Source organism: Harpia harpyja, chromosome 20, assembly GCF_026419915.1.
Source record: "Harpia harpyja isolate bHarHar1 chromosome 20, bHarHar1 primary haplotype, whole genome shotgun sequence".
In the NCBI taxonomy this organism is placed as follows: domain Eukaryota; kingdom Metazoa; phylum Chordata; class Aves; order Accipitriformes; family Accipitridae; genus Harpia; species Harpia harpyja.
The window spans coordinates 10,476,908-10,490,805 of NC_068959.1; the positions used below are offsets into that span (position 1 = coordinate 10,476,908).

Here is a 13,898-nt window from a genome sequence, read left to right on the forward strand (position 1 = left end):
CACCCCCGTGTCCCCCCTCAGGAGTCGGAGGTGCGGAGCAAAGCCCTTTATTGGGGTGACGGTGGTGGCAGTGGTGCCCGTCCTCAGGGCTCGGCTCTGCGGCAGGCCACAGCTGCCACGAGCGCAGCCCCTTTCCCCGAGCCGTCCTCTGACTGCAGGAAGGTGACAGTGCAGTTGGGTGCCAGGTCCCGCAGCATCTGCTGGAGGTGCTGGGAGAAGCTGGGGAGGACAGGAGGGGAGGGTGAGGGCACCTCACGCACCCCATGCCCCCCTCCCCACCTGTACCCCTGCTGTAGGGCAAGGGTCCCCGGTGGGTGCCTGCCACCCCCAGCCCCACTCACCGCGGGTGCATCTTGTACAAGGTGCCGTCCACTCCCACTGTGACAGCCAGCTGGGCCAAGCCCCGGTTCTCCCGCATCTTCTCCACCACGGCAGCCAGGCCGGCGGCACAGAGCTGGGCCGCCCGCAGGGACACGGTCTGGCACACCTTCTGCACCAGCAGGCTGTCCTCAGAGCTGGCCTGGAGCTCCAGGTCCTGCAGGATGGCCTGTGCCTGCCGCAGGGCCAGCCCATCGCTGCCCCAGACCAGCGGCATTGTTAGCACCACCGTCCCCATCCCATGGGCTGGAGGTGGCATCACCCTGTCTGTGCCCCATCAATGTAGCATAGCCCCCCTCTTAGGGCTCTGGCTTCACACCTCCCACCCTGGGCTAAGGGAACCCACTGGACCCCAGCACTCACATCTCGATGGTGGAGAGGAACTTGGTCTGGAAGATGTCCCTGGTCTGGAGCTTGGGGCAGGGCTTGCCACAGAACAGGAGCTGTTTCTCCACCAGTGCCAGCAGGATGTGGCGCACAATCTCACCCAGGTACATGCCACTGATGAGCTTCTCGAACCTGCCCCGGGCACAGCCTTAGCTGGGCACAGCTGCCCCCACCCGGCCCCCTCCCTGCCCCGGGGCCCTTGCTCACCTTTGCTTGCCCGCATTGATTGTTTTCTCATCCACCAGCCGGTCAAAGTCAGTGAAGATGTCGTCCAGGCAGCCGTTGTCCCCAAAGGCCCCCCATTCCATGTTGATGCACATGCGGCCCTGCTCCCCCTCCACGGTGCCGACATTCTGCATCTCCTCCATGTAGCAGGCATTGGTTCCGGTCCCTGTGGGCCCCGCACTGGTGTCACCCCCACCACAGCCCTGGCAGAGCTGCCTGGCACCCCGTGGCCGTGCCACGTGGGCTGGGGTGGTAGCGAGGGAATGGGAGACCCCCTGGGTGCAGAGGTGCTCCTCACCCACGATGAGGCCGATTTCACATTTGGGGTCATCATAGCCACAGGACATCATGGTTCCCACCGTGTCATTGACCACAGCCACCACCTTCAGCCCTAAGTGCTGCCAAACCGGAGATGGGGACACATGCAGCTTAGTGGCACCCAGCCGGCTCCTGGGGCTGGCGCCGCCTGGGTGCAGGGTGGTACCCCGGGGACAGGGGATGGACCCCCAGCCTTTCCCTACCTGTTTGCGCTGGGCAGCCTCCCGCAGCAGCTGGACCACGTCCTGCCCCACACAGCCCGAGGCGCTGAAGCCTTTGGTCCAGCTCAGCAGCACTGCCTGGAAGAGAAGCAGGAGCAGGGGCCAGGCAGCTGCCTCACACCCTGGGGCCCTCCCCACTCCCCTGGGGCCAGAGCCGCCCCCTCACCTTATCCAGGCCCAGCTGCTGGCAGGGGAAGGAGAAGGTGAAGCCGAGCGGCAGGACCTGCTCCATCAGGTCCTGCTTCAGCTGAAAGTCCATGATGCACTCGATGATGTGGTTGAAGAGCTGCGGAAAGCGGCCATGGTCAGCAGGGGCCAGGCTGGGGCAATGCCGCGGGCGCTATCCCAGCCCCATACCAGGCCTGTGGGCAGCAAGGGGGGGAGACAATTCCTACCCTTTCACCCCATCCCTTAGCCACGGGTCCTTGGACTCACCGCCTCGCCAGTGCCCTGCATGACAGCGGTCGGGATGACGTAGATCTCACTGGCCATGCGGATGCCGTCCTGTGCCACGCGTACCACCAGCACCCGGAAATTGGTTCCCCCCAGGTCCAATGCCAGGAATTCGCCTCGCTCTGTGGGGAGCCAGCACGGGGCATCAGCGGGAGCCACAGCCTCCCCAGCAGCCCTATTCCCCAGGCCCCTGGCCCTCACCGGTGCCATCGGGCGTGCCACGGACATAGGTGGGCAGCATGCGGACAGAGGCGTTGGCGTGGCTCTCCAAGCCCAGCCCCAGCTCCATCTCCTGCCTCATCAGCGCCTGGACGCGCTCCAGGTCAGCGCGGCTGAGCCGCAACGGGGCCAGCAGTTGATCCACTTCGCGGCGCTGGGCTGCCAGGCGCAAAGCCACTGCTGTCACCACGGCTGCCCCCTGCCCGGTCCCATCCACCGAGGGCAGGAGTGTGGCCATGCACTCGGGGGCCAGCAGCCCTGTCACGCTCTGCAGGATCTCCCCAAACCTGCCGGAGAAAGAAGATGGTGAGGGCTGGGTGTGAGGCATTCCTCTGGGGTGGGACAACACCGGGAGCCCCATGTCCCTCCTCACCTGGTGTAGCCCCGGTACAATTCACCATCCACCCCCACGTTGACCACCAGCCGCTCCAGCTCCCGGCTCTGGCACATGTGGCTGAGGATGGCAGCCAGCCCAGCAGCGCAGAGCGCGGCGGCGCGGCTCACCACCGCCCGGCAGATCTGCTGCACCCGGCAGCAATCCTGCTCGCTCGGCTGCAGCCCCAGAGCCTCCAGAACCCTCCTTGCCTTGGCCATGCCTTCCTCGTTGCTGCAAGGGAGAGCACAGCGCGGGCTTAGGGGGCCACCAGCTCGCAGCCGGGGGCACCCACCTGTCACCCCCCCCATCCTCCCATCCGTGGCAGCTCCTGGTCCCCACTCACTCGATGATCTCCAGGACCTGCTGGGTCTTGAGCACATCCTTGGTCCTCAGGATGGCAACACTGCTCCCAGTGAAGAGTACTTTCTCAGCGACCAGGGCGGTCAGCACATGCCGGACGATCTCCCCCAGGTACAGGCTGCCCACCAGCTTCTCAAACCTGCATGCAACCCGAGCTGGAGTCAGTTGTCCCTCCCTGGTACCCCTTGGCCCTTTGAGAGCACCCAGGAGCATCACAGGGGGCCATGTGCTCCTGATGGTGGGGCCTGACATGCTCAGGGATGGATGGGGAGGCCCAGGGACCCTGCCCTCTCTGGGGGGTGGGTGCACCTCTTCTCCCCGGGGTTGGAGGATTCCTGGTCCACATGCTGGTCGTAGGGAGTCAGGATGTCGCTCAGGGTGCCATCGTCCCCAAAGCAGCCCCACTCGGTGTTGACACACATCTTCCCGCTGATCTCCTCCGCCATCTCCACCTGCTGTGCCTCAGCCATGAAGCAGCTGTTGGTGCCCGTGCCTGCACAGAGTGATAGGGGTGAGCACTGGCACAGCCCCCCCCACCCCAGCACCCTCCCCAGGCACACAGGGTGCCCGCTGCTCACCCACGATCAAGGCGACCTCACAGGGTTCCCCCCTCATGCTGCAGGTCATCATGGTGCCCACAGTGTCGTTCATCAGGGCAACGACATCCACGTGGTGGAGCTGGCCAGGGGCAAAGCGTGAGCATCATCAGCTGCTCCACGGGGCAGCCCCCAGCCAGACACCCCCAACTCACAGCCCCCACCTCCTGCTTGTTGATGGCCGACTGCAGCAACTGCACAACATCCTTCCCCTCCACATCACTGCAGCTGAAGCCCTTGGACCAGGAGATGAGTTCGGCCTGTGGAGAGCACGTGGCCAAGCCATTGGCCTCAGGCACCGGGCTGGCTCCACTCCCCACCACTGATGTGCAGGGGAGGAGGCGGCTGCAGCCCCGGGACGGGGCTGTCCCATTCACCTTGTCCAGCTGCATCTGTCTGCAGCTGAAGGGGAAGACGAAGCCCAAGGGGAGGCGATGCTGGGGGCTGCTGATGCCAGCCAGGAATTGCCGCAAGCATTGCGCAATGAAGTCAAAGAGCTGCAAAGGCATGGTCGGGGTTGACCAGCTGCTCCCCATTACCCAGCACCCAGGCTGCAGGAGGCAGCCCAGAGCCCCAGCACTGGCCCGGAGCCCTACTGAGCCTCTGTGGTGCTGGGCAGCCCAGCACCAGCCACCCTCTGCCACTGGCCTCCTCATACCGCTTCCCCCTTGCCCTGTATGATGTCCTCTGGCATGTCGAAGATCTTGTATGTCACTTGTGGGCTCTGGTTCCCGTCGCCCAGGAGGGTCACCCACAGGGTCCGGACGTGGCTCTGGCACAGCTCCACCACCAGTATGTCGCCCTTCTCTACAGGGGAGCAGAGGCAATGTCAGGCAGAGACCTGCCCTGTGGCAGGCAGATCCCCCAAATTCTGCTCCTTACCCTGTCCCAGGGACAGTCACTCTCCCACTGGGGAGGCTCCTGAGAGCCTGAGACCACTGCAGAGGCCAAGGGAATCAGCTCCTGGCCTCTGCCCCTGCACTGGGGACTGGCAGAGGCAGCACAAGGGCAGCTTATGGACCCTGTAACTGACTGGAGACCAGTGCACCCTTCCCCAGCACCCCCGGGGCCACATCCAGCAAGGCAGGTGGGGCTGCAGGTAGCAGAGCAGCACGTCCTCAGGCTGGGCTGCCTTACCGGTGCCATCGGGCGTGGAGCAGATGTAGGTGGGCAGCATCCGCACGTTGGCCTGTGCGTGCGTCTGGCGGCTCAGCCCCTTGTACATGGCCTGGAGCATGCGGCCCTTTACCGCCTGCAGTGTCTCCAGCGGGATGGTGAGCGCCAGCAGGGCTCGTTGTACCTGGGGACGGCTCATTAGGGCTGGTCTGAAGGGCAGGGGATGCCTCTCGCTGGGTGCGGGGCAGGGATGGGCCTTACCGGTGCACAGGTGGGACCATCGTTCCGGTGGCCCAGCTGATGGCTCACTGGGGACCTGCGTGGAGGGAGGCGGCGCGTCACCCGCTGAGCCCCGGCCCGCAGGAGGACAGGACACGCGCCTGCCCACGCCCAAGCACACGAGTGGGGCTGGGGGGGCCCGTCCCAGGCTCTGCCTCCCACCTCCCCTCTGCATCCCTGCTCCACGGGGCCATGGTGTCAACAACATCGGCGCTTTGCAGCGTCCTTCCACTGCAATCACGACCCAGCAGCCGGGGGTAGAGGGGGCAGCTGTGCCCCACGATGGCGATGGTGCCGGGGCTGTCCTCAGGGGCCGGGGGAGAAGGGGGCTGCCCCTGCCTCGCCCTGCCCGCGTCTCCCCTCCACCTGCAAGAGGCCAGAGGCTGGTCTCTCCCCTGCCCGGGGAGGTACAACACCCGGGGCAGGGGGGGGCAGGGGGAGCCTGCTCAGCCCCATCCCCGGACCCGACCGCGGCCTCCCCGCGCCTGACTTTCGCTCGGCCGCCGCCGGGCCGGAGCCCCTCACCCGTTCAGGGCCGGGCGGCCCCGCTCCTCCGGGGCCAGACCCCGTCGGGGGAGGCCGTCCGAGCCGGGGGCGGCGGGGCTCTGTTCCCGGGAGGCCCTCGCCGCCCTGCCGTACCGGCCGGACTGGGGCTGGGAGCCTCGGCGCTCGTGGCTGGCCATGGCTGCGGGCCCGGTGGCGGCGGGGCGGCCGGTGGCGGCGCGGGGCGACCGTTGCCAACGCCGCCGCCGTTGCCCTAGCAACAGAAGCAGCGCCCGCGGGCGCCCCGCCACGCCATTGGCCGGCCTGCCGCGCCGCTGGCCCAGCCGTGGCCAATGGGCGGCCCCGCGCGCACCGCCTCGGGGCGCCGCCCGCGGGAGGGGCCGCTCCCCCGCGATCCCCGAGCCGGGCAGCACCGCCCTCGCTCCCTATTGGCGCTTTTAAATTTGAGGCCGCATTTTAATTAGCGCCGTGTCAGCTCGTCCCATTAATTAAGCAGCACAGCGACGAGCTCCCCTCCGCACCCCGTTCCCCATGAGGGGCTCCGCGGCAGGGCAAGGATGCTCCCGGGGAGCGGGGGGCCCCCACGGCCCAGCCCGGGGGGCAGGCAGGGGCCTCCCTGCCACGGGGACCCGGCCCACGGCAGCACAGCCGGCTGCAGGGACGACACCAAGGACACGGGGACACCGCGGTCGTGGCTCCACTGGTCTCTGCATCCGCTGGATGCGGCTGGCCGCCGGCATCAAGGTGCCCACCGCAGCTCCCAGCTGGCAAAGTCCCGCTCCACGGAGCATCCGGCACCACAGCCCCCTGCCCAGGGGGTCCCCCAGCTCACACCACCCCCCCAGAGCCCAAGGACAGGCCTTGGCCAGTGTAATTTTGGACCTCCTCTCCTCCCTCCGGTGCCTCCCATTCCCCAGAGAAAGACAGCACAGCTCCTCCGTGTTGCTGCAGTTTCATAAAAACATACATAAATATATTTCCATTTCTTTAACAGAGAGCAAAGCTGCACAGGCACCTGTAAAACACAGTCACTTCTCCACCCGGCGCTCCCTGCACAGGTAGTAGAAAACATATAAAAGGGGGGTGGGAGAAAGAACAAGGCTGCAGGTGAAGCAGGAGTACAGTGCCGTGCAGACCCTCGCCAGAGCGCAGGGAGCTGCTGGGGGGACCTGCTGGACCCCTGGCCTCAGAACTTGCGCCTTCTCCGGCGGCAGCCTTTCATCGGCTGCTGGCTGCCCAAGTGAAGAGCCACATGCGGCTCCGAGTCCACCATGCAGTCCGTGGCTTCCGAGGAGATGCTGGGTTTTGCAGGGGAGACGTCGAAAGGAAGGTGCCGAAGGGAGCTGTAGCTGTCTGCCACTGGCTCCCCGGCTCTGGCTGAGAGTGTGGGAGGGGACTGCTGGTCTCCTACTCCAGTGAGGGGGGTCCCCGCATCAGCACCTGCAACAAGAGCACACGTCAGCCCTGCCTGGCCACCCTCCGGCGTGAGCCATGGGCAAGGGGAGGAGGGTGCTGCTGAGAGCATTTCTCCCCATCTCCTCATCTCCTTGGCAGCACGCTGCCACCCCCCCCAGAAAGCTGGGCAACTCTTGGTGCAATGGCTCAGAGCACACCCCTACCCCTGCGAGGACTCTGGGCACTGGCACACGTCCATTGAGCACAGGTAGGGATGTGTGCAGCCAGCTGGGGCATGTCAACAGCCAGCTAAGCCCACAGCCTCCTGCTCTGCTCAAGAAGAACAGACCCCTTCTTCAGGGGGAATTGGCCATCCCAGCGCAGCCTAGGCTGAGCCAGGACTGAAAGGGGAGAGCTGGGAAAGGGCAGCCCTGACCCAGCCAGGCAGGCACAGAAAGCAGCTTCCCACCTGCAGACTTGCTCTCCGAGAGCTCCAGCATCCTGAGGAGTCCCCTCTCCTGCCTTCCAACGTCCTGCCAAGGAGAGGAGAACCACTGTCACAGCGCTGCCGTGAAGAGACCCCATAGCCAGGGTGGCCCCATGGCCACACGTTCCCCCAGCCCACTGGGTCAGGCTGGGCACAAGAGGGAACACTGCATTTCCAGAGCCTCCAGCTGAGCATGGCCAGCTGCCAACGGGAAGGGCAATGCCCCCTGCCCAGCCTGACTGGTGCCCAAGCAGAGGCAGCTGAGAGAAGTTAATCAAGCAGAGCCCGGTAAGGAGGGAGGCCACGGTGCAGGAAGCCACCCCCAAGCCCAGCCAGCGAGCACGGGGCTGTGACAGAGAAATGACATCCCCCAGTACTGCGCCTCCGAGGGCAGGCTCCGTCCTGCTCTGTCCGAAGGTACAGGGGCTTAGTGCTGGAGGGAAGGGCCTTCTTCCAGAGCACAGCCAGATGAGGAACACACATCTTGTGCCCCCTCTCAGCTCCTGGGAAGATGCAGCCATGTTGGTCACCCAGGCTAAGGGAAGACCACTTAGCCTGGCTGCTTTGAGCTTTTCTGGCCCAGCAAAGTCCCCTCTCCCAGCTGCTCCCTACCCCCAGAACTGCTCTAGAAGGCACTGGCATCCCAGCTGCAGAGTAGAGCTGCAAAGCACCCCAAAATGGGCTGTGGCAGGAACCCGCAAGCCCAAGAGTGCCACTAGGAAGCTTTCCAACGGGCCAGCCCATGCTCAGGCATGACCTGCTCCCCCAGTGAGCTGCCACCTGAGCTGCCACCTCTGCACAAGGCAGGGCCAGAGGAAACACAAAGCCTTGCCGAGCCATCCCAAAGAGCCACCGGGCGCCAGCACCTTTCCTCCATGCCCTGTGCCTGCGTGCAGGACCCTGCACGCCAGTCGGCTGTGGGGCACAGGGACAGAGTCAAACAGTTCCCACAGAGCCGGTCACATGCAGGAGCAGCCGTGCCCTGCAGTACTCTGAACCACGCAGCACTTGGCTGTATCCCAGCCAAAATCATCAACCAGAAATCTCATCATTTGCATCTGAATCCCCAAGGGCTGAGGCCTGTGATGGATTTAAGGGATTATACGGAACTAAGACATCATGTTGCAACTTCATGCTGAGAATCACATTTCTGAACGCAGGCAAAGCTGCAGCACTAGGGCTTTGCCTGCAGGAACCAGCGGGAAGGCCTGGGAGGACCCTCTCTGTGCTCCCCCAGGACTGCCACAAGCAGGAAGAAGTACGGTGGGGGCAAACACCTGGCGACTGACTGTGAGCCAGCTGCTACCCACGCTCCTGCCTCCCACCTCCTCTAGCAAGACACATCCCCCACAGCCAGCAAACCTCCACCACACTCGCTCCCCCACATTTCTCCTGGGATGCTGCAGTTTGCTCCCAGCACTGAGCGGTTCTCCCTGCTCCGGCTCTGAAGCCCTCCCCATGGGAAAGGGCTTGTGGATAGAATCAGATACGCTTGTCACCCTGATACTATCCCTCCACTCCATCTATATTCAGCCGAGGAAGCCTGCAGGACTGAGGCACGCTGTCTGGCAGCGGGACAGCCCTGGCTGCCTGCCTGCTGGAGAGGTTACTGGCAGCTCTGCTGGATTAGCTCACCCCTGGGACTGGTCTATGCTCTTGCAGAGCGTCGTGGGAAGGAGGGCAACGAGTTCTCTGGCCACGGCAGCCCACAGGGACAGGCAATCCTACACCAGGTCAGCTCATCCCGTCAACCAGGGCAACAGCTCCTGCTGCCAACCCAGCCCCAAACCCAGCGCAAAGCAAAGGAGATGGTCTGCAGGGTCGCCCCTCACCTTGGCGCTTCGCAGCCTCCTGGTTCCCTGAGCTTGCCTAGCAGCCTGAAGGCAGCTGTCCACGTGCCTCTGATACTGCAGCAGTGGCACCAGTGACTTACAGAGGTAGCACTTCTCACACCTGCCAGGCAGCAAAGGACAGAGCACTGCATTAGGATTCGCCCTGCACTGGGCTCCCAGCCACTAGCAGTGACTTTCCTCCTCCAGGCCACGCCATGGAGAAGACATGTCACCAGATCGGGTCTCGCTCAGTGGGGTCAGGCGGGCACCAATCGCAAAGACTGAGTGATTATCAGTTTTTCCCGCCTGTTCCTCTGTATCCTGCTGCTGCAGCAGCGGGATGGTAATCAAATCTGCTCATCTAACTATCTCAAACACCACTGATTTCTCCCCAGACATAAAGCACCCTGTCAAAATCCACAGAAATGAAGTGCGAGGGCTTTGCAAAGGGGAGCTGAATTCTGCCTGAAAAGCAAACCAAGTGTGTTAAATCAGAGAGACATTTTACCAGGGCTGGATGAACTTGTCTCACTAGTAAATCAAGTCTTTCTCTGCACTGTCTCCATTTTACATCATGCCATGTTGGGAAAGGAATGCAGAGCACGCGCTCCTGCTGGGGGGCTGGCACAGTGTGTTCCTCAAACCCCCTCATTTGTGTAGAAGATGCTCAGGCCCACACAGGACAACCAAGCATGCTTGGAAAGAAAATTATCTTGGGTGAAAGGAGATGAAGGTCAGGCGTGGATTTACACAGCTACACTTGCTTCCACACCAGCTCTCATCAGGGACTGAACCATGCAGAAGAGGGCACCGGTTCTTCAGGAGGGGAGCATCCACTCGGGGAGCTATTCAGAAATGGACCACCTCCAAGAAGAGACGAGTCCCCAGGGACCAGCCCCAGCAGCATTGTGTTCAGTTTGATAAGCAGTACTCGCCTAGTAAAACTCACCCCAGACTCTAAAATGCTGTATGGAGAGACCCCATCGAGCAAAACTCTGCAGTACTTTTCCCGTATTTTCTTTCCAGTCAGTGCTGATTACCCAGATAATGTGTCTAAACAGAAGCTGTCCTCTCTATAATTAGCCTAATTCCATTAGTGATGTTGCCATCCACTGTTTGTAACAGCAAAATTGCTTCCATAGCAGGGATTTTACTGTCAGATCCTCTCTTATGATGCTTTGTGTGGGTGGCAGGAGGAGGGGCTGCATGGGAAGAGATTAAACAAAGCCACTGCTATTCTGAAAGTCTAATTTAATTAAGAATATCACTACAGGTGCCATGTTGACAGCCTCCCTGTCCTAGCCTCTTCTTTTCCCAGGGTTACCAACCTCAAATCTCCCATTAGAAACTGGCTGAGTTAGCACCATTTTAGCTACAGCTCCCCCCACAGCGGCCAGAGACCACGCATCCCTGACCCGCCATGGATTGGACTGAAAGGAAATTAGTGCAAAAATAAACAATCTGAGAACAGCAAATTCCTCTTGCTTCAGTTTAAACATAGCCAGCACTGCAACAAGAGGCACCGAGGGAAGGCAATTTCTTAGGAAAACACTGCTATAAGGCCAACAGCCAGCATTTATACAGGAGTAAAGACATCCACAGGCAAGCTAGAATGGAAGCACAGAAACAATCTTGGAGGAGCAAGCATACCTACTTACTTGTCAATGTCTAAGGATGTTGGGCCGCTTTCACCACTGGCAGCTTTACTTCTTGCCTCTCTCTGACGCCGGGTGAGCACTGGAGAAAAAACAGAAAAGGTTACCTGCCATCCACCCTAAAAGCATCCCTACACCACAATTTTCAATTGCTTCCACTCAAGGCTGCAGCAGAAGTGATGGTAGAGGCAAAGAAATACTGGACTGGGATGGGCATGGTCCTCTTTCCTGCAGAAGAGGTAGCTGGCCAATTCTTTTTTCTGGGGCCATACTGAAGAAGTTACCTTCCCTGGACTCAGAGACTAGCTAGTCATTTCACACTGTAACTTGTCTTCTGCCAGAAACAGCTGGATCAACAGTATGTAGTTTACAGTGATTTTAAAGCCAACACGCAGCAGCATAACAGCCTGGGAGAAGAGTTACACAGCTGCTCCAGCAGCACAGCACTACTCCCTGCCAAACTAAGCACCCGTGCCTACTGCAGGGGAGGGAGTGTGGTAACTGTGAGCTCGGGAGGAAGGAGAGCTGAGGCGGGGGCTGTGCAGAGGCACCAGCCCTTCTGCAGATGTGGTAGGAAGGGCAAGCCTTGCTGGCGAGGGGTACAGCTCATGCTGGAAAGGGAAGGTTACAACAATTAGCCTACACTCGCTGCTTTTTCCACTGCCCATGTGAATGAGGGGTGATCTGTACTATTGTCCACATACAGCTCTGTGGGGCCTCTGGATGAAGATATCTACCAGGGCTAAGCATCAGTGGTGCTGCTCTCCAGCGGCAGCAGAGAAGGGCCAGCTCCGACACACGTGAGTAGCTAGCGAGATCCCAGCTGACCAGCATGCTGATGACAGGTCCAACAATTTCTGTTCCTTCAGCAAGCCCAAGCAGCACTTCCAAACCTGCTCTCCAGGCATCTGCAGGGAGCACATCGGAGCGTTGTCTCTTTCAGTCAAATTCCTTGCAGCATATTCCTGTTGACATGCCACCAGCAAAGATCCTCAGGGAGCATATCAGATAGCTTAGCTTGCTTCACCAGGGACATTCAAGACTCCAGCTCCAAAACAGATGTCACAGCAAGCACTCTTGAGCAAGCTGGCTAAAGGGACAATGCAGGGAGCTATTTTACAGCCCGGTAACATTGCCTCCCATACTCTCATTAGGAGAAAGGTCTGAATCCAAAGTATAGGCACGACAAACCTGTTATTGTTGGCACATTATCTGCGATAAAGAAAGGGGGACACAAATTTTGTACAGAACAAAGGGAATCCTTCAGAGTTTTAGCAAAACCCCCATTTCCAGAGTGTTAGGCAACCCCAATATCTATCCATGATGCTGATACAACACAGCCTTTTCCTTAGTAACGATCACTGATCTGCAGCCACGACCAGCAAATGCACTGTGAGATGCTCAAGAGCTGTTGGGGCTGACGGGAAACATCCACGCTGAAGAAACAAGCTTGAGCGTTTCCTAGGATGTGGGTATTGTCTCGTAGGCGATGACTGATACCAACGGCTCATTTCTCACAGGCACTGAAGCGGACGTCTCTCTTTAACTTAGCCTGGCCCAGATTCGAAGTGGCAGCCTGACTAGGAGGACTGATAGCCACGGCTGCCCCCCTGGCCATCCAGCCTCCCAACAACCCAACTAACATGTGCGTTTGACAGCATGGTGAAAGCTGCTCTCCAAATCAGCGTGCACTCGTTAATATTCCTTTAACACCATCTTGGAAGCCTCGTGCACCAGCTCAGGTGTTAATCAGTTCTATTTTCTTCCAAAAGCAGTGAACACATCTGGCATAATTGGCCCATTAGAGATGTCTGGGACCAGCTCTGCAGCTGCCCAGGGGAAGACCCCCAGCTGTGCTGCTGGAAGCAGACGCACAAGAGAGAGAACAGGGCCAGCTGGTGAGGCATGACCCCTGCCAAAACACACCAGCCACCTGCAGGAAGGGGGTTCAGAATTTGGGAAAACATTTGCCGTAGGGAAAATCCCCACCACAGAGCAGTGCTGACCTGCTGTGTGACAGGAGCCTTGTAACTCTCCCAGATGCAATGCTCTTTGCTGGGTCAGACACACTCTAGCCCGAGAACAACCATTTCCCTGGCTCGGCATTTCTTCTCGTTGACAAGTCATCCTTGGTCTGCTTGACTCCAGCTCACATCCTGGGGAAGAGAAGCAAACTCTCCCCAGCACAGCCCCGCTATCAGCATGTCCACCACAGGCACCTTCTGGAGCTGCCAGGTCAGGTCAGCACGTGAAGCTGAGGGGCCATAGTCACCAAGCTCCTCACCTTACTGCACAACCCACCTGCAGTTCGACCCACCAGCTTCCTCCTCATCCTTACTACCAACCGTACCACTTTTTGTGCAGGATCCCATTAGTGGCAGGCTTGCCAGCATCTTGTCCCTTCTCAGAAGTGATGAAGCTTTCCTCTGCACCCATTCTGTTACTCTTTCTGCTGTATCAGTGCCACTTCTATTGATGTCAGGAGCTTTTTAACAGCACCAGTGCTGCTGCTGAAGACTGACAGCTGCATCACGTTGCATTTGAGGCTTTGGGAGGAAGGGATATACCAAATCCTCATTTTCCTGGGCTCACTTGGGAATTGAGAGGTTGGGAGCATATAGATGGATGGCAAGAGGAATAGACTGAGACCAGCAGATTCCTGCATTGGCAGCAGCAACAGGTCTTGGATGCAGTGTCTCCAGAAGAGAGTCCCTCTCACACAAGCGAGCCCTTCAGCTGAGTGCATGAAGGAAGAGAGAGCTGGCATAGCACTTCCACAGCTCCACTCTTCACTTGGAATTAACACCAGTCACTGAGCTGGAAACCCGGGACCTGAACCTTCCCCAGCCTGGTATAGTAACTAACACAACAGCAGGCTCTTCTTTTTTTATTTACTCAGACCACAGGAAAATGGAAATTCATGATCAGATTTTCATACTGCCCAGGTATGTGGTGGTCTGGGCATCCAGCCAGGGCAACCATGTACGTACGTAGGGGAAGTAACTCATCTTGCCCAGCTAACTCATTTGAAAACCTGTCCTTAAATATCAGCAAGACTGAGCTGGCCTCCTGATACATAATACTGAAAGACTTTGGT

The 13,898-nt window shown here is 59.9% G+C and overlaps 2 protein-coding genes across 12 annotated transcripts in view; both read right to left on the minus strand.

Moving 5' to 3' along the window:
• Positions 1-5,241, minus strand: HK3 (hexokinase 3). Its single transcript, XM_052771988.1, has 17 exons — positions 4,671-5,241; positions 4,192-4,340; positions 3,911-4,030; positions 3,698-3,793; positions 3,516-3,615; positions 3,247-3,430; positions 2,921-3,076; positions 2,575-2,808; positions 2,184-2,488; positions 1,965-2,104; positions 1,696-1,815; positions 1,512-1,607; positions 1,289-1,388; positions 973-1,156; positions 742-897; positions 342-575; positions 1-219 (listed from the first exon to the last, which is right to left on the minus strand). Exons 1-17 carry the CDS (start codon positions 5,134-5,136, stop codon positions 84-86), a joined length of 2,976 nt encoding a protein of 991 aa, XP_052627948.1. The 5' UTR covers positions 5,137-5,241; the 3' UTR covers positions 1-83.
• A 1,137-nt stretch (positions 5,242-6,378) lies between these two features.
• The window catches only part of UIMC1 (ubiquitin interaction motif containing 1), a 39,163-nt gene continuing 31,643 nt past the window's right edge, over positions 6,379-13,898 (minus strand). For 7 of the 11 annotated variants that reach the window (XM_052816182.1, XM_052816184.1, XM_052816183.1 and 4 more), the window contains 4 exons: positions 10,805-10,883; positions 9,147-9,267; positions 7,297-7,360; positions 6,379-6,872 (listed from right to left, as the gene is read on the minus strand). In XM_052816182.1, coding sequence (XP_052672142.1) covers positions 6,619-6,872; positions 7,297-7,360; positions 9,147-9,267; positions 10,805-10,883 — 518 coding nt within the window. In that variant the 3' untranslated portion in view covers positions 6,379-6,618. Of the gene's footprint in view, positions 6,873-7,296; positions 7,361-9,146; positions 9,268-10,796; positions 10,884-13,898 lie in introns of those variants that run through there. The other 4 variants (XM_052816190.1, XR_008239480.1, XR_008239481.1 and 1 more) reach the window with 4 other exon arrangements.